Source organism: Phoca vitulina, unplaced genomic scaffold, assembly GCF_004348235.1.
Source record: "Phoca vitulina isolate PV1807 unplaced genomic scaffold, GSC_HSeal_1.0 scaffold21, whole genome shotgun sequence".
Classification (NCBI taxonomy): domain Eukaryota; kingdom Metazoa; phylum Chordata; class Mammalia; order Carnivora; family Phocidae; genus Phoca; species Phoca vitulina.
The window spans coordinates 25,548,594-25,566,127 of NW_022589724.1; the positions used below are offsets into that span (position 1 = coordinate 25,548,594).

General features: G+C 50.0%; 1 protein-coding gene across 8 annotated transcripts in view; it reads left to right on the top strand.

Moving 5' to 3' along the window:
- Positions 1-17,534, top strand: part of GARNL3 (GTPase activating Rap/RanGAP domain like 3) — a 143,461-nt gene that overhangs the window by 115,116 nt on the left and 10,811 nt on the right. For all 8 annotated transcript variants that reach the window (XM_032418943.1, XM_032418946.1, XM_032418947.1 and 5 more), the window contains 5 exons: positions 2,959-3,057; positions 3,410-3,526; positions 4,091-4,266; positions 5,991-6,149; positions 12,445-12,511. In XM_032418943.1, the coding sequence (XP_032274834.1) occupies positions 2,959-3,057; positions 3,410-3,526; positions 4,091-4,266; positions 5,991-6,149; positions 12,445-12,511 (618 nt within the window). The remainder of the gene's footprint in view (positions 1-2,958; positions 3,058-3,409; positions 3,527-4,090; positions 4,267-5,990; positions 6,150-12,444; positions 12,512-17,534) is intronic.

A 17,534-nucleotide genomic window follows, 5' to 3' on the forward strand; every position in this document is an offset into this window, starting at 1 on the left:
TTTTTAAATGTAAAATCCAAACCAAGATTACCAAGTCCCCTGCTGAAATTTTCATCTTTATGGGTCCAAAATTTAATGGAGGTGTTAAATATAAGGGTTTCTGTGATGTGCCAGGAAATTTCTTTTCTTCCAATTTGAGGGAAGTCGTCTAACACAGATGGTAGCCATATATACCCCCCACGAGCTTGGATTTATTTTTCAGATTATTGTTTTCATTCCCTGGATAAGCAGCTCTGCTACCCTATTTGCTTTTGTAAGAAGAGAATAACCCTAAGGCTTTCTTTGTATTCCTCATTGTGCTTTGAATCCAGAGTGCTCTTGTTATTTCTTTGTTTACCTTTTTCTTGTTGATACTTAATCACATTATGAATCGTTTCCATGAGTGAATCTCTCCATTTCCTTTCAGGCCTGGTTCCACTGTATCCCATTAGCGTCTGCTTAATTTCATTAGACCTACCCCCTTGGGAGTCTGCTTCTGTCAAGGTCGCTATTAAAACTCAAGGTCCTTTGTATTCTAAGTGTAGCAAAAGCTTCTTTGAAGGGAGACTAAATGCTGATGAAAGATGCCATGACCATTTGTTTTGGGTTTGCATAGAAAATCCAGCTCTAAAAGATCAGGGCTTCATAGAGATTACAAGAAGGAAAACATGGCTACGAAAGAGTCATTAAAGTTACATGTCACTTTCTCAGATCCTTGCTTCCTCCCCCTTCCTGTGCTACCTGTTCAGCCACCTGAGAAAGATTTGATGGAGAATAAATGCTAATTTATTCTGTACACAGGTGGGCTGCTACACAGTATCCCTCTGTCTTAAATGTCAAACGAAGCGCTTCTGTCGTTTATGAATTCCTTACAGTATTGTTCCATGCGGTGGCCCCATCCATCCATGGGGGTGCAGTGCTGCTTTTAGGCTAAGAGTACAGGCTTTGTCCCCGCACGGACCTGGGTTCCACATGTTCAAGATGTGACCCTGGACAAGTTTTTAGCACCTCTGAGCCTCAGATCCTCCTCTGTTAAATGGGAGTATTAGAAGTTCCTACCTAAGAGGGTCATTAGGGCATTTCAGTTAATAACATGTGAAGCGCTCAGCCCTGAAGCCTGGCATACAGGATGCCCTCCGTGTATGTTAGCTGCCGCTCACAAAATGAAATAACCAGGGCGCCTGGGTGGCTCAGTCGGTTAAGCATCCAACTCTTGGCTCCGGCTCAGGTCATGATCTCAGGGTCATGATCTCAGAGTGGTGGGATTGAGCCCCGAGTCAGGCTGCCTGCTTAGCATGGAGTCTGCTTCCCCTCTCCCTCTGCCCCTCCTCCCACTTGCATTCTCTCTCTCTCTCTCAAATAAATAAATATTTTTTAAAAGGAAATAACCATAGTTATTTAGTCAGGTATGACAATGGGTATTGGAGCGATCATCCCATGTTTTGAAAATTCAAGTCTGCCCCCAACAGAAGCACAAAGCCTGAGACTCAGTTACTTTGATGGAGGCCTGGGGTAGAGGAGGAAGAGAGTGGTTTGACGGGCTATCGTAGAATTTACACTTGCGCGATAATGTAGGGCAGTTAGAACAGAGCCCTCTGTCTAATGAAAGCTTAGCAGGCTCTGTGCTCGGACAAATCCAGAGCCCACACAGACCTGCAAGGAACAGGAGAGCCGTCCCCTGTGAAGCAGTTATGAACCCCCTCCCGACAACAAAAGCTCTGCTCTCTCTGGGCACCACCCAGGGAGGAATGAACTCCCAACCAGACAGATTTCTAGAAGAGCCAAGACCCTCAGGGCCCCATGCACTTGAATTGTAACCAAAGAAGCAAACCCAGACTCACAATAGAGCCCTTGAAGACCAAAATGTCAGACAAAGCACCGATAAAGAATAAGCCACTTATCCAGCCAGAAATGTCTACACTATCCCAGGACCTCTTTGCCTTGCGCTGATTCTACATCAAGCTCAGAACAGACCCTTTGCTTATGAAAGAGCCTTAGTATTTCTTTTGGCCCTCTCTGTCCTGGGGACCTCCAGGAACAAGGTATTTGCTAGCAATTTAAGTTCCCAATAGGTAATCTTAACAACAAATCCTACATATCATCGCAGTGTCTTCGATCATCCATTTATCTGACCTCTTCCTGAACGTTTCCGTTACAATTCGTTTTTTCCTGTTATTTGGGCAACTTAATCAACATTTCTCTCTTATTTTTGTCTAAAAAGGAGATTTCATATTCCACTATGGAGAAATACTGAAAATGTATAGGTAAACTCTTGTTGATATGGATATAGGCATGTAATAGGGTGTGTTTCTATTTGTTTTAAATACAAAAGGAAGTGGCACCTGGGTGGCTCAGTCGTTAAGCATCTGCCTTCGGCTCAGGTCATGGTCCCAGGGTCCTGGGATCGAGCCCTGCATCCATCTCCCTGCTCAGCAGGAGGCCTGCTTCTCCCTCTCCCACTCCCCCTGCTTGTGTTCCCTCTCTCGCTGTGTCTCTCTCTGCCAAATAAATAAATAAAATCTTTAAAAATAAATAAATACAAAAGGAAATTTTAATTTTGCTTTCTGGAGAGATACACAAAATAATCTAAGAAGTGATGTAATTTCAAAGATTACATAAAAATAAGAAAATACTTCAGAGAAATGACTGAGCTTGTTTTTTCTTTTTTTTAACTTGCTGTTCAGTCATTTGGGTACAATGCCAGTAAAAACTGGGATGGAGAGATGATGCATTTCCTTTGATGAATACCGAAGAAAAGAATATAGTTTCTAGGCCCCGCTGCTCTGCTTCCAGTATAGAGGAGGGAATGTCAGTCCTTCTCCCTGGGCTGGGAGAACAGTGTTTGACCTTACCAGTGCTCTAGAAGCTGACGTTCCTTGCCCAGAAGGAACTGGGGTCCAGGACCACTCATAGGCACGTTTTATAGGTTTTGAAAGCGTGGGCTGGATTCAGTTCTGGGAACCATGTCTCCTCTTCCAGATGACCTTCCATCAGTGCCCGTGTTTGACAAAACCCTGCCAGTGAAGCAGATGCATGTGCTCGAGACTCTGGACCTTCTGATCCTCAGAGCAGACAAAGGTGATACTCCCTTTCCAGGTGGTGTCCTCTGGGAGTGGGGGAAGCAGGTAGCCTTCTGCAGCCAACCTCGAGGGTCACAGCGGTCTGACCGCATGGGTCGTCGTACCAGCTACTGCCCTTTGGGGGGCCAGTGCTCAGGATCCCCGGGGGGCCCTTTGTTCTCTGACGGGGGTCGGTGAGGGAGAAGGGTGGGGGGCACAGCCTTCAGTGCACTGTTGGGTAGAGGCAGTGTGGGGTTTCTTCCCAGTTCTAGAACACCTCAGCTCCTAGTTCTGTAGCAGTTGCTTTCCTGCACAATCCGCTCTTCCGGTCTTCCCACCCATCTCCTTCGGCGCCTTCTTTATCTCACCAGGGAAAGACGCCCGCCTCTTTGTCTTCAGGCTCAGTGCTGTGCACAAGGCCATCGAGGGCAAACAGGCTGTGAGGAGCAAGTGTGACTGCAGGGATAACAAGCTGGAGAAAACAAAAGGTGACGGCAGCCTTCATATTTTGGTGGTTTCTGTTCAATTCTTTTTTTTCCCCTCGGACTGCTCAGATTTCACTGGAAATAAAAATGCATTGGGAATTTGATTTTATTGGTTTGGTTTTTACTTGGAAGCATCACCAAGATAGCATCACTGTTTCCCTAAGAGAAGCCTGAGAGGTAGCCCAGCATTTGGAAGGCTAGAGGAAAGGCTAGGCCTGGCGTGATAAGCTTGGAAGGTAAGTTGAGTTCTGTTCGCAAATCTGTGGAGAGAGACTTTTAGCCTCTGGTTCCTGGAGCTCTGCTCACCTGTCACTTTAATTCATATGGTGTTTTGGGTGTGAAGCTAAGACCACAAACTAGAATACAGGGAATACGACTTCCTTAATTTTCCCGAAACTCAACCTAACTTGTATTTCACACCTCTGTTTGCCTGGTGGCCAGAACATTCTCAGGCAGTCCCCTGGGTTATGCTTAATGTCCAGGGTCTTTGGGTATTGCCACATTGTCGAGGCCCGGGCGCTTCCAGGCCCCTGTCACGTGTTCAGCGTCATTTCTGTCTCTCCCCAGGCTGCCACCTGTACGCCATTAACACTCACCACAGCAGAGAGCTGAGGATAGTCGTCGCCATCCGGAACAAACTACTCCTGATCACGAGGAAGCACAACAAGCCAGGCGGGGTGGCCAGCATCCCCCTGCTATCTCCCCTGTTGGAGTCACCTGTGGAGGAATTCCAGTACATCCGGGTAGGTCCGCTCTTCAGATCCCTTCTCTCCTGGCCAAGGAGTCAGGAGGCGGATTCTCGTTCCACCCACGGTCTGTCACCCACTGGGGTTGTCTCGCAGGTCAGTACCCAGTGGCGGAAACCCCCACCTGCTGCCCTGGTTTCCCCAGAGGACTGAGGCTTCGGGCTTTTCCTACTCCATCCAGCTCATTCATGCCAGGGGACACCTACCGGTGCTATTCTAGGCGCTAGGGGTACAGCCATGAGCAGCCTCCCTTCTCGTGGAGATGGCTTTCTAGTTGCGGGAAGACACAAAGGAGGAGCTAATTCTGAGTCCCGAGGATAACAGTAAAGCGGGTTGAGGGAGGAAAGTCCCTTACAAGGAGTGGGGACGGGGGATCTGTTCTAGAAAGGGTGTCCCAGAAGCCCTCTCTGAAAAGGTTGCCTTTGAGCAGAGATCCAAGGGAAATAATGGGAGTAGATGAGGAGGATATCTGGGGAAAGGGGGTTCCGGGCAGAAGGAGCAGCCAGTTAAGGACCCGAGGCCCTGTTCAAGGCACGGTCAGGAGGCCACAGTGGCTGGAGCCAAGGGAACAAGTCAGGGAGGTCGGAGAGCCCCTGAAGGCCTTTGCTAGGATTTTGGCTTCGACTCTGAGTGAGAGGGGATCAGCCAGTGGGAGGTTTTGCAAAAATCTTTCTGGCTCCTGGACAGAGATGAGCATGGGGGCCCGGGCAGCGGGGGGGGCGGGGGGGGGGGGGCACGAGCAGAAAGAAGGAGACCGCTAAGAGGCTAACGCAGGATGCTAGCAACAGATGACCATGGCCTTGGCGGCTGCAGAGGGGGAAGCAGCTGTCCTGCCTGCCCAAGCCAGCAGGATTGGCAGATTCACTCACGGTGGGACCCTGTGAGAGAAGCCTCCTTGAGGGTCCCTTTCCTGCTCTTGCCATCTCTTACCTTCTTAAAAACTTCGGTACATTAGGTGTGAACCGTGTCAAACATTGGCTCCGAGGGCAGACTTTGCCTGTAGGTGAGCTGAGCAATTATTTTTGCCGGAGTTAAAGCCTCCTGATTATGCATATCAATTTCTGCTAATAGTCAATTTAGGGGGACAGAACCGTCATCACAGTGACGTTAAAACAAGTTAAAATCTTGCTCTAATTAGGTGTTAGTCTTCTTAATACAGTAATTAGCAATCTTAATGACTGCTTATGTAGAGCATGCATTTATGTGGCGTATCAGCTCTGAAATCAGATTTCCTGAGCTCCAATCTTGGCTGCACCATGTATAAACTATGCGAATGTAGGCAAGTCGTGTGACCTTTGGGGCTCAGTCTCCTTACCTGTAAAATAGAATAATAGCCTTACCTACTTCATAAGGTCATTTTGAGGATCCAATGAGAACAGTACCTGGCACTGTGTTAAGTGCTCAACAAGGTTAGCAACTATTATTCTATTCTTATCAAATCACAGGACAGGGCCAGACTATCTGAGGGCTAATGAGGATCATACTGTTGAATCAGTTTTGCCAGGTGTGGGTTTTGAGGACAGGTTGTGGGAGGGGGGAGTCTGGCACAACCCCTACCCCTCTTTCCCTGTCCCCACCTTTCCTGCCAACAAAGGGCTCTGCAGGAGCCTGGGGAGGGAACCCGCTACTGGATGGGGGAGCGGGTGGGGGTGGGCGGGTTGATATGAAAATGGCTGCTCCGTGTCCTGACCCCTTCTCCCACGTCATCATCAACCACACAGGAGATCTGTCTGTCCGACTCTCCCGCGGTGATGACCTTAGTAGATGGGCCAACCGAGGAGAGTGACAATCTCATCTGTGTGGCTTACCGACACCAGTTCGACGTGGTGAACGAGAGCACGGGGGAGGCCTTCCGGCTGCACCACGTGGAGGCCAACAGGGTGAGTCGACAGGCGGAGGGCAAGTGGGAAGCAGAGAAGACCAGGAGCACGTCTTCTAACCTCGAGAGGCCATGATGAGAATTTCTTTAAAATCACGTGCAATTGACCACAGCAGTATTCTGTGATACACTGTTCAGGCTGCATCCCGTGAAGTCACCTTCTTGTAGGTCAGAACGGTCCTGTCTAACTGAATTGCCCCATTGACCTGCTCAGCTTTTCCACATCTCCCCCTGCCATTCCATCTTTCCTCATAAAGGAGACGTGAAGGGTCAAAAAGCTCAATCTGAGTAACTAAAGACATGAGAACATTTGTTTGGTCATTCACTCCAGAAGGGCCTTATCCTCTCCGTGGCCCGGGCCGACTCACAGCTTGGGGCCTGGGTGGCTGGGGCGGGTTCAGCCCCTGGGTCCCTCCCTGTAAAGGCCCCCTAGGAAAGGAGGAAGGGACAGGACACCATGAGGAGAGAGAAAGAGTGTCTCCCTCCAGCCTGAGCTGTGCGGAGTGCAGGGGTGTCTGGGGTTTGGAAGAGACCTGGGGCCCACCTGCAGTTGTACTTGAATACTAGAGATGACTGCGTGGGTTCTGAACATGAGTGCCCCTGGGGGGGGGGGGCAGTGAGCACTCACACCAAAGAACGGGGGTGTTGCCCCCACAGAGAACGTAGTTCCTGGTGAGGACTTCCAAACCTACAAACTTACTCCAGTCCTGTCCAGCTAGGTCCAAGAGACTGCAGAATTCCTTCTAACTATGCTTTATAAGAAATAAAAAATACAGCTTATATTAGGGCACACCCTACCCAAATAGTCATTAAAAAATTGCTCATTACTGTATTAAGACTTAATACCAAATGAGAGCAAGATTTTAAGAAAAAGAAAAATCTAGATATAATTAGGAAATCTTCTTGCCTTCCACAGTTATCAATCACAGATCATCTGTTGTTTCTCATATATATACGTATGTATGGTGGTGCCCAAACTTGTCTGCAATTGGAGTCATCTGAGGAGCTTTAAAAGCTATTGCTGCCCGTGTCCCAACCCCAGAGATTTTGCTGGTCTTGGGTGTGGATATGGGTTTTGGAATTTTTTAAATGATCCTCAGGTGATTCTTAAGTTCAGACAAGTCTGGGAACCACTTGTATACATTGCTTCTCAGCCCTGGCTGTAACTTCCTGAAGGCTTTAAAAAGATGAGTGCTCCGACCCCACCCCGGATCAATTAAATCAGAATTTCTGGGTGTGTGGGAATCAATATGCTTTAAGTCTTGCCAGGTGATGCAGGTACAGACCTAGGAGAATGAGTCTGCCCTGAAACTCTTCCTAATTTAAAGCCGGAAGGAGTGCCGCTCCATCCCAGCAACTGGGAACCCATAACCTCTTCCAGCCTGCCAACTTCTGAGGAGGAAGGGCCCGATTTGGCTTTAAAAGTTCTTGCCCTTCTTGGGGGCGCCTGGCTGGTTCAGTCAGAAGAGCATACTACTCTTGACCTTGGGGTTGTAAGTTCGAGCCCCGCGTTTTGTGTAGAGATTACTTAAAAATAAAATCTTAAAAAAAAAAAAGTTCTTGCCCTTCTTACTTTTCAAAACCCTGTGACGAGCCAAAAGAGGTAGAAAAATCATGGCCCAGAAGGTCTTTGTTCAATCAGTCCCTTCCCTGGCAACTAATTTCCTAAGACTTTGCCTGCTTTTTCTGCTGATTGTTATTATTTACTTATATTTAATACCCTGATAATTCATTAGAGTGTGGATTTTTTTTTCTTGTAAGATTCATGAAGGCCCAGGAAAAATCGGGTTAAAGACGGTTGTCTTGGGTGGCTCCTTGGTTTTGTTTTTCTGAAAGTTACCAGGAATCATTCGAAAATGTTCTGTCTTTTCTTCAATATGCTTTTTAAAACTAAGTCACCAAGTTTTTCCCTAAGAGAAAATCTTTAAAGAAAAATTTTTTTAAAGCCTTTCCCTAGATCTAAGTGGGTCAGCGTGTATATTGCATCCTCGGGTACATCCGCAGCTGCTGAGTGTTTGCTGAGCGGGCCTGGATGCTTAGACACAGCTACTCATCTTCGCAAGGAATTTACTGTCTAATTGGGAAGATAAGCCCTAGAGAAATGAAAAAGGTAGTGAACAAAGTGTTTTCTCATAGCCAGTTAGAAACGGACTGCGGGAACAGGACTTGCTTTTTTTTTTTTTTTTAAGATTTATTTATTTGAAAGAAAGACAGTGAGAGAAAGAGAGGAGAGAAGGAACAGGGGGAGGGACAGAAGGAGAGGGAGAAGCAGACTCCCCACTGAGCAGGGAGCCCCATGTGGGACTCAGTCCTGGGACTCCAGGATCACGACCTGAGCCGAAGGCAGACTCTTAACTGACTGAGCCACCCAGGCGTCCCCGGGCTAGCTTTTTACCAAGATGTTCCTGCAGCCCAGGCCCCGGTGCAACGGAGGCAGGAGAGAGAGAGGCCGACTTTCCCTAAGTTATTGGGTATTTCAGGGTCATTCAGGTTACTCTTTTTTTTTTTTTTTTTTTTCTTTTTTATTGGGGGGGAGAGAGGGAGTATGATAGAGAGTGAGCACAGGAGAGGGGGAGGGTCAGAGGGAGAAGCAGACTCCCCGCTGAGCAGGGAGCCCGATGCGGGACTCGATCCTGGGACTCCAGGATCATGACCTGAGCTGAAGGCAGTCGCTTAACCAACTGAGCCACCCAGGCGCCCTCATTCAGGTTACTCTGTTTGGCACCAGTGTGGATTTTCTGGCCTAGTTTCTCACCTCCATTCCTCCTCTCTTCTCAGCCAAGCCCATTCAATTCCCATTTCAGCCTTCAACCCCACCTGAGGGTCTAAGAGAACCCCAGGTTAAGAGAGGAAATGTTTAAGAAGCATCAAAGCAGCAGTCTGAAAGTCAACATCAAGTTCATTTTACCAACAGGTTATCGTGACCTGCTGCCCCAACTCCAACAGCCAGCATTGGCCTCCTTCCCAAAACAAAGGTCTCCTCTAGAAGGAACTGCAGACCTGATTATGAGATCTAGGTCTCTGGCTTAGATGCTGGGCCTAAGTCCCCATCTTGACCATCTGCCCAGGACCCAGTGGGTCTCGGTGGGAAGCTCACCCCAAAATCACATGGCAAGGTCGGACACTGACCTAGCAGTGGTTTCCACTTTCAGCTGGGGCTGGGGAAGGTGGAGTGCAGACTTAACTTGTTACAAACCTGTTTTGAATTTTCACACCACCATGTTACTTTTATCATTTTAAAATGCCAATAAAGTGAACTACTTATTTTTAATCAAGTAAAAAATTAAAAGCAACACTTATGTCCTACCCTAGACCTACTATAGGAGGATCTCTAGGAGCAAGAACCCAGAATATATTTTTTAAAGCTCTCTAGTTGATTCTGATGTCTTCAAGAAACAATGTCTCAGAGACTGACTCCCACCAGGCCCCTCACCAGGGGAGACCCACGTAGGCATCAAAGCATGAAATGGGTCTCACTGTGCTAAGTGTTAATAGAGGTCTGAACAAAATGCCAGGGAGTGCCAGAGGAGTAAGTGACTAAGTCCAAGCCGTGGTGTCCCCGAGTGCCAGCGCCGTGGCCGGAGCTCAGCCCTTGCCTGCCCTGCAGCCTGAGTCTCTGCACACAGCCATGCTCATCCACCAGTCAGCACGGTCCTGGGACCCCCTCATAGACACCCCCCGCCCCGCCCCCGCACGCCAGCGACTTCCCTGGTGTCTGCTGCCTCCATGCTTCAGTTCTGCCTGAACTTCCTCTACTCCTGTGACGGCCACACATCTGCCCTCCCCCCCCAAGCACATACACAGGCCCTACCTCGAAACGCACAGACTGTCCCATCCCGTCTTTCCCACTACTGTTAACCCTCCCATAATGAGAATAAACATGGCCACCACCGAGTGATCACTTCCGTGTCTGGCCCCGTGCCAGGGCACCTCATAAGCACTATCTCACGAAATCTGCCCAACAACTATGGGGAATTTACTGTTCACTTCCCTATTTTTGCAGAAAAGGAAACTAAGACTCAGAAAGGAGGAGTCACTTATTTACTCAAAACCACGCAGCTAGTAAGTAGCAGAGACAGGACTTGAACCCAGGCTCTCTGACTCGGAAGGCTGTGCCCTGGACCCCAGCATGCTGTGGCCTCCACAGCCGTGTCCCAAGGCATGATGGGGGATAGGCCACAAAGGTCCAGGCTACAAAGCTGATAGCACTTGGCCCCTCCTGTCCTCCCTCTGGCTGGGTAAGTGTCATCCAACCGACAAGCACTGGGACATCTGAGGAGAAAACGATTATAAGTCAAAGTGGTGGGGACAGGAAGGCTCCCTTTGGGACCAGAGAGTTCAAAGGCTGCTCCCTCACATCACATACCCCCTTGGTGCCGGTTCCACAGCCGGGCTGTGCTGTCAGCTGACATTTACTGGCATTTCCCAAGTAGCAGGCCCTGTGCTAGGTGCTTCCGTAAGTGGCCTCATGGAATCCTCAGCCCCCACAGGGGCAGATGTCCTTCTTATCTTTCCTTTTACAAATGGAGAAACTGAGGCTCTGCGAGGTTGAACAGGGGGCCTAAGGGCACACACCTCTAAAGTGACAGAGCTAGGATTTCCTTTATTCAGTCATGCATTCACCGAGGATTTATTCTGCTCCTGCCATGTGCCAGGCCCAGTGCAGGTGCTGAGTGCGTGACAGGGAACAGCACGGGCGAGGCCTCTGTTCACGAAGCTTATGTTCTACTGGGGGGGGGCTCTGATAAACAGAGAAATAAGTGAACATCAGACAGCGACACACACTATGCAGATCATTAAAATAGGGGGGTATGATATATAGCAGGGGAGGAATTCTCTGGGATTTGCTCCCCACGTCTTTCTGCTCCCAGAGTTGACATTTGACCTCTGAGCCTCAAGGTCTGCCGCCCGCCCCAAAGCACCCACAGCTCTTGCTTGTGGCATTTGCCTCATTGTACCTTGTTTCATGTATTTATATGCTTTTCTGGTTTTTCTTGAGGGGCGAAACCCTGCCTTACTCATTCATGTCTGCGTGCTGAATGGCACCCAGGACCGTGCCAGATGATGAGGGATGGGAGGGGACAGTGTTCCATCGGAGGGAGGCCGGAGCCAAGGCAGAGGCCCCGTGCTAGGTGAAGTGGGAGGAATGCCCCATACTGAGGGTGGCCAGGGGGCATCAGCACAGTGACAGTGACAGCAGTAATGAGGAGGGCTGGCCGGCGGAGGGTCTGCTGGAGGAGGCCGGCAGAGGGTCTGCCGGAGGAGGCCAGGTGGGCCTGGGCACCATCAACTCTGGAAGGGGCTGGAGGGGCGAGCTGAGGGGGGACAGGCCCGTGCCCCTGCCCAGGGAGGCACACACAAGACACCCGAGGGCCCCTGAAGGGGAGGCTGCTGGGCTTGGGGGAGTGGGGGGGCCCTGAGATGTCAGGGCTAGCTCTGCTCACAAAAAGGAGGGGGTTCGGGAGGAAACTAGTCACGCGGGAGGGGAAGATGCTCACAGTGCTGAGCAGACAGTGTCAGGCCCTCCTCGAAACCCTTGGAGCGGAGTTCTCATTACAGTCAGCAAAGTCGTCCTCACACCAGTTTTACAGGCCAAGACCCATGGCCGGAGGTTGAGCCGTTTGCCATGAGCCACAGAAGCAGGCAGTGGTGTGGACAGGATGTTCAGGGAGGCGAGTTTGCCCGGAACTAGGAACAGAAGACGGAACTAGGTCTTCTGACGGCCTCTCCGTGGTGTCCTGCTGCGTCCCTCCAAGTGCGGGAGAGCGAGCGAATAGAAATGAAGACCTGGCCCAGTGGTTCAGAGGTCGTGCGACTGCCCGCCAGCTGAGGCGTGAGCGTGGCTAAGGGCGCCAAGAGCCGGAGGCCCCGTTCAAGCCTCGGCGGCGGCACTTACCACACTTACAACTTCGCGTCTCTGCGTCTCACCTCCCTCACCTGCGAAGTGGGAGAACAGCACGGACTCCCCAGGTCCGCGGGCCAGGGAACTGAACTCGCCCTGCAAGGAAGCTTTGGGAACCGGAGCACACTACCCAAATAGGGGTCCTGTTGTCAGAGAGAGTGCAGATGCCCGCCTCCCGAGAGCTCCTCGACGGGTAGAAAAGATGGTGACAAAGTCCCAGTGGGGAAAGGAAGGCGAGCCGGTTCTGTGCGCTATAATCATGGCCGCCCAAGGTGGAAGTGACCCCACAGCACCTGAGAGCCGCCCCCCCGCCCCGCCAAAGCCTTGAACTTGAGAAAGTCTTTCAACGGTGTCCTGTCCAGCCTGCCCACCACCACTGCCTTTATCATTTCAGGTTAATTTTGTGGCAGCTATTGATGTGTACGAGGATGGAGAAGCCGGGCTGCTTTTGTGTTACAACTGTAAGTTGCTAAAATTAACTGCTCTTTTCCTGGGCAATTTAAAGGGAGCCAGACCTAGATTTACCTGGTGCCTTGTTCCTGAGACCTTAATTGCACTCCAGGGAGCATCTAAAAATGGCATTCCGACCTGGATCTCCCAGCCCTCCTGGTGAGACGGGCCTGCCTATGGCACTGTCTCCGGGTTATGGGGTGCTGCCAGCGGCCTCCACTTAGGGAGCCCTTACCGTGTGCCAGGTGCTGTGCTCAGTAGATCCAGTGACTGTTTCAGTGAATTCTCACCTGTTACTACCTGAGGTTTGGAGATGAGGTCCCTGAGGCCTGGAGAGGTGAACTGCCTTTCTCGGGATCAGAACCCTGGGTCTACAGAGCAGCAGACCCAGGGTTCACATTTGGGGCCCTCTTGACCCCAGCACCCCAAACTTTAACCAGTTACTATTCCACTCTTTGCTGCTCCCAGGCTGTTAAAGAAATCAGCCTCAACCTGGCGTATCCAGCGTCGCTTGGCGCCGGTGGGTTTCAGGCAGACCAGATCAAACACATCAAAAAGGGTCTTCAAGGATTTTCAGCATTTCAAAAGCTAATATGATACTGCAATAAAAAGGATCCTTTTAAGACTAAACGTAGTAAGATATTTTCCTGGATAAGCCTGCCCAGTGTAACTAAAACAACAAAACATATTCTTCCAGCCTAGAATTGTATTGATTTCCATACACATGGGGCTGATACTTCGATTAATCTTTGAGGAATAAGTATGGGAGAGCTAATTACTAGCAGAGAAATTTGTTTGGTAAAAATCATCTTTTGAGATGCGAGATCTGATGGCCCAGTGGTGAGGGGGCCGACCCGCAAGGCAGCAGGAACAGAGCCTGCTGCCCGCTCTCCAGCGGGGCTCCTGGGCCCCACGGCTCCCAGGTTACAGGGCCCAGTGGAGCGGGGCGGCGGGGGGGGAGGGGATCACTTCTATAAGATCTCTTTATCTCTTTCACAGTTTCACATGTTGTCTTCCCACTTTAATGAAAAATTTGGGAGGAAAAACTTGTGGCGGGATGCTTTACAAACTGATGTCATTTTTTTTTTCTTCTAACCGCTTGAAAGGATGGAGGGATTTTAGGTGGGAGAGAAGATCAGAACAGAAAGATAGAGCAGGTTATCAGATTGGGATGATTAGTCCCAAACTGGAAAGGGAAGGAACATGGAAACAAAGGTGGGTGACATCCTCCCTATACCCCACTGGAAGCTTGTGGACCCGAGCAGGCAGCTGTCCTGAGGGCGGCGGTGGCCCAGTGCTATGTCACGTATGGTTCAAGCGGCCTCTCTGGCTCGAGGAGCCCCAGGAACTTGCACTTCCCCTGGCTTTGCTGGTGTCCTGGCTTCAGGCTCTGCTTTCATCTCAAATGGGATCGGTGTATGCGTGTGTCTGTTTACCTAGACCCACCAAGCCATCAGAAGGTAATAAGCTCTGTGTGTTTAGATGCTACATGGGTCAAGGCTTTGGGAATCCCAGAGGTTCCCAGACCTGCCTCCGTCTTCCCCAAACTGTGCCGCTTGCTTCCATTTCTCTGGGTCAGGAATCTGGTTTTCCTTTTCCATCTCCCTCCTTCTCCCAGCAGCGTGGTGCGTCCCCGGTGAACAAGCCCAGAGAACCAGCTGGTTTTCCCCAGAGTCTCCCAGGCCACTTCTGTAACCCATTCCCACACACACAGGGCACGCTGCGCTTGCCCGCTTCTGTCCAGACAACTGTGCCCTGAAGGCCCTTGTCAGTAAGGTGCTATAGAATGATCTTGCTCCCCCCAAGACTTGCAGCTGGTTTTCATCAGTTTCTTTTCTATTTCCATTAAAAAACAAAACAAAGTAAAAAACAACTTTTATAAACTCAGCGTTTCATATAACGAGACTTTTCTCTCAGATGTGTTAAAGATTAAAATATTTTATAACAGAAATTATAACTCCCAGTTATATGTTCTTAGAGAAAAATGTATTTGCAAGATCAATTTCAGGGGAGAAAAGTATAAATAGTTCAGTATATTGAGGATCTTATTTTCTTATCATTAATCTCTATCTTGAATATCAGAGTCAGTCTTTACTTAAAAAAAGAAAGAAAATTTGGCCGTGACCTTAGCATGCAATAATGATTCACCTTTAATGCAAATAATAAATTTCAGTACTAAGGTGAACTCTGTTTGCTGATGGAGTTTTAAAGATAATCACACAAGGAAACTAGAAACGTTCACATAAGTACCGTTGATGCTCCGTGTGACCACATTTAACCTAAGTCTTAACTTCCAGATGAGTAATGTGAAGAATATAGAACCTACCTCTCATGTCTGCTGTGAAGATTAAACAGGATTATACATGGAACACGTTGCCAGGCACAGCAAGACTTTTTTTTCCTCCTTTTATTCCAGATTCATCAGAGCATCAATCAGCATCCAGTTTGTTTTGTAACCACCATAGGCTTTTATACATGCAGAAAGGGACTTTTCTTCAGAGAAATTTGTTTTAAAATTAGAAGTAGTATCTGTCACCCTGTCACCCTGATGGGGAAGGTCAAATGGAGGCAAGGTCATGGACTCCTAGCTCCTTCCTGGGCCACAACATTTTAGACTCCTGCTCCTCACCCCAGCTCCCCCACTCAGGCTGCCCTTTTTAAACCCCAACAAACGACCTTCTCTGTGCCAGGCACACGCTAGATTCTGGAGACACAACAGTGAAAGGCGCTGCCGGGGACTGCAGTGAGCTCACAGTTTAGGGGAGGGCCGGGCATGGACGCCAGTACTTTTAAGTGTGAATGTGCTTCACAGTTCTGCGGCTCAAGAAACATGCTTTGCTTACTTTTCTAAATCAGTTCAGTCTGATTGAGAGCCCCCTGTCCTCGGGTGCAGAAACCACCAATATTAGTTATTGGGAGGGAGAGCCCTCTACTTCTCTGGAGTCATATTGGAGTCCCTGGGGCTTATTCACTTGGAAAGCAGAGCAGAGGAACCTCTGAAGTACAGTCTGGATCACCTCATCCATGCCCGGGTGCCCGTTTCTCAGGTGGGCAGCTCCACTCTGGGCCAGGCTGAGCTCCCAAGGCACATACACACCATCCCTTGCCATCCAGCAGGCTCTCTGCTCTGTGAGCTCAGTCTCCTCCAGCCCAGACACCCTCAAACCTACCAGCAGTCGGCTGTCCCCTGGTGGGAGCTGGGGTGGGATAAGGGGGTGGAGAGGAGATGTGTATAAGGGACCCGGGCCTTGAGGAACACATCACAGCTGTGTCCTTCCTGAGCAGGGACGGCGGGGGAAGAGTAGCTCACTCATTCTACAAATATTTACTGAGCACCTAATGTTTCCACAGTAAGTAAAAGATACACAGATGCCTGCCTCTCAGAGTGTACATTTTCAAGGGGACAGATAGACAATTAACAGGATGAGAAAAGTACCTAGTATGTTGAATGGTGGTATGTGCTATGGACGTAAAGCAGGGAGAGGGGCTGAAGGCAGGCAGGAGGCGGGGGCACGGGTCTCCATTTAGGGAAGGTAGAGAAGGAAGACCTCCTTGGACGGGGCACTCAGAGAGAAGACCCCGAGGGAGTTGGAAGGGGTGTGTAAAGACCTTGAGGAGGGAACATTCTAGTATTTCAAGGTGACCCCAAGAGGACCAGGTTCAGGGAGGGCCTGGTAGGTGAGGGGCCTCTTAGCTGGTGAGCAGCTGGAGGAGTTTGAGCAAAGGGGCGATAGGATCGGACCTAGGTATGACAAGGACCACAGGCGACTCAGGCCGCTGTGTGGAGAGCTTCACGGAAGCAGGTAAGGCAGTTCACTTACCAGGTGACTGCACCCATGTGATGAGAGGTGACAGCGGCTTTGCTCCAGCACACAGCAGTGGAGGTGCTGAGACGTGGTCAGACCCTAGAGGTATTTGAAATATGAGAACAAGATCATCGGTTCTTGAATCCAACATGGCATATGCCAGAGGGGAGAGAAGGGAGGCTGCACTTTGGGACTTGAGCAACTGGAAGAATGGAGAATACCATTTACTGAGATGTGGGAAACTAAGAAGAGCAAGTTTGGGGGGAAAGATCAAGAGTTGAGTCTGGACAGGTCAGTGCCTCCCAGATATGCTATTAGAGACACTGGGGGCTGAGGGGAGAGTGCCCGTGGGAGATCCTCATTTGGGAGCCATTAGCATGTAAGTGACACGGAGTCACTGGAACCTGGGAAGTGGGGAGAGAGATGGGAGGAGCCAGCAGACTGAGGAACAGCCACAGCGAAGGAAATCTCCCGAAAGGAAAGACGGCAGTTTAAGTAGGGAATGGGAGGGGGCTCCTGGAGCACCAAGGTGGAGGTCCTCAGGAAACCTTGATGAGAGAGCAGGTGTCCCTGGGGAGCAGTGGGAGCAAACCCCCCTGCATAGGATGAGAGAGAATGTAAGAGAAAGTAGAGACAGGAATCCAGAGAGCCTTCCAGAGAATTTTCCTTTGTGAGGAAAGAGAAGGGAAGGTTCAGGAAAGGAGGAAGAGAGGTCACAGAGGAGGAAGAACAGTTGCTTTCTAGAAGGTGGAAGAAAGCAGCATGCTTGCGGGCTGGGGGCAAAGACCCGATGGAAAAGGGCAAACTAGGGTGCAGCCCTGAGAGCAGGAGCAGACGGGCCCGAGAAGAAAGGGGGGGACCAGCCTCACCTGTACCTCGGAGACGCCGGAGCCTCAGCACAGCCGTGCGGGGCCATCCTTCCTGAGCGGCTGTCCTCTCTGGGAGCAAGGGCTTCAGCTGAGACTGAAGGTACCTTTTTCTCCCCTAGTGAATCCATTGTAGCAAAAATAAGACAGCACTGACTTTGGCTCATTTTTCCTCTCCTAAGGACTCACTGTGTTAGTTAAACTATATAAGACGATTGCTTTGTAAGCCTAGTGGTCACATGAAAGGAGTCCCTAAGCCCCGATGGGGTAGGACGCTCCAAACAGGTTTGACAGGGTGGGAGCCCCAGCTGGGCCATAGCAGCTGCTGGGAGGGCCTCCTGCTTGCCCCCATGCAGGCCCTG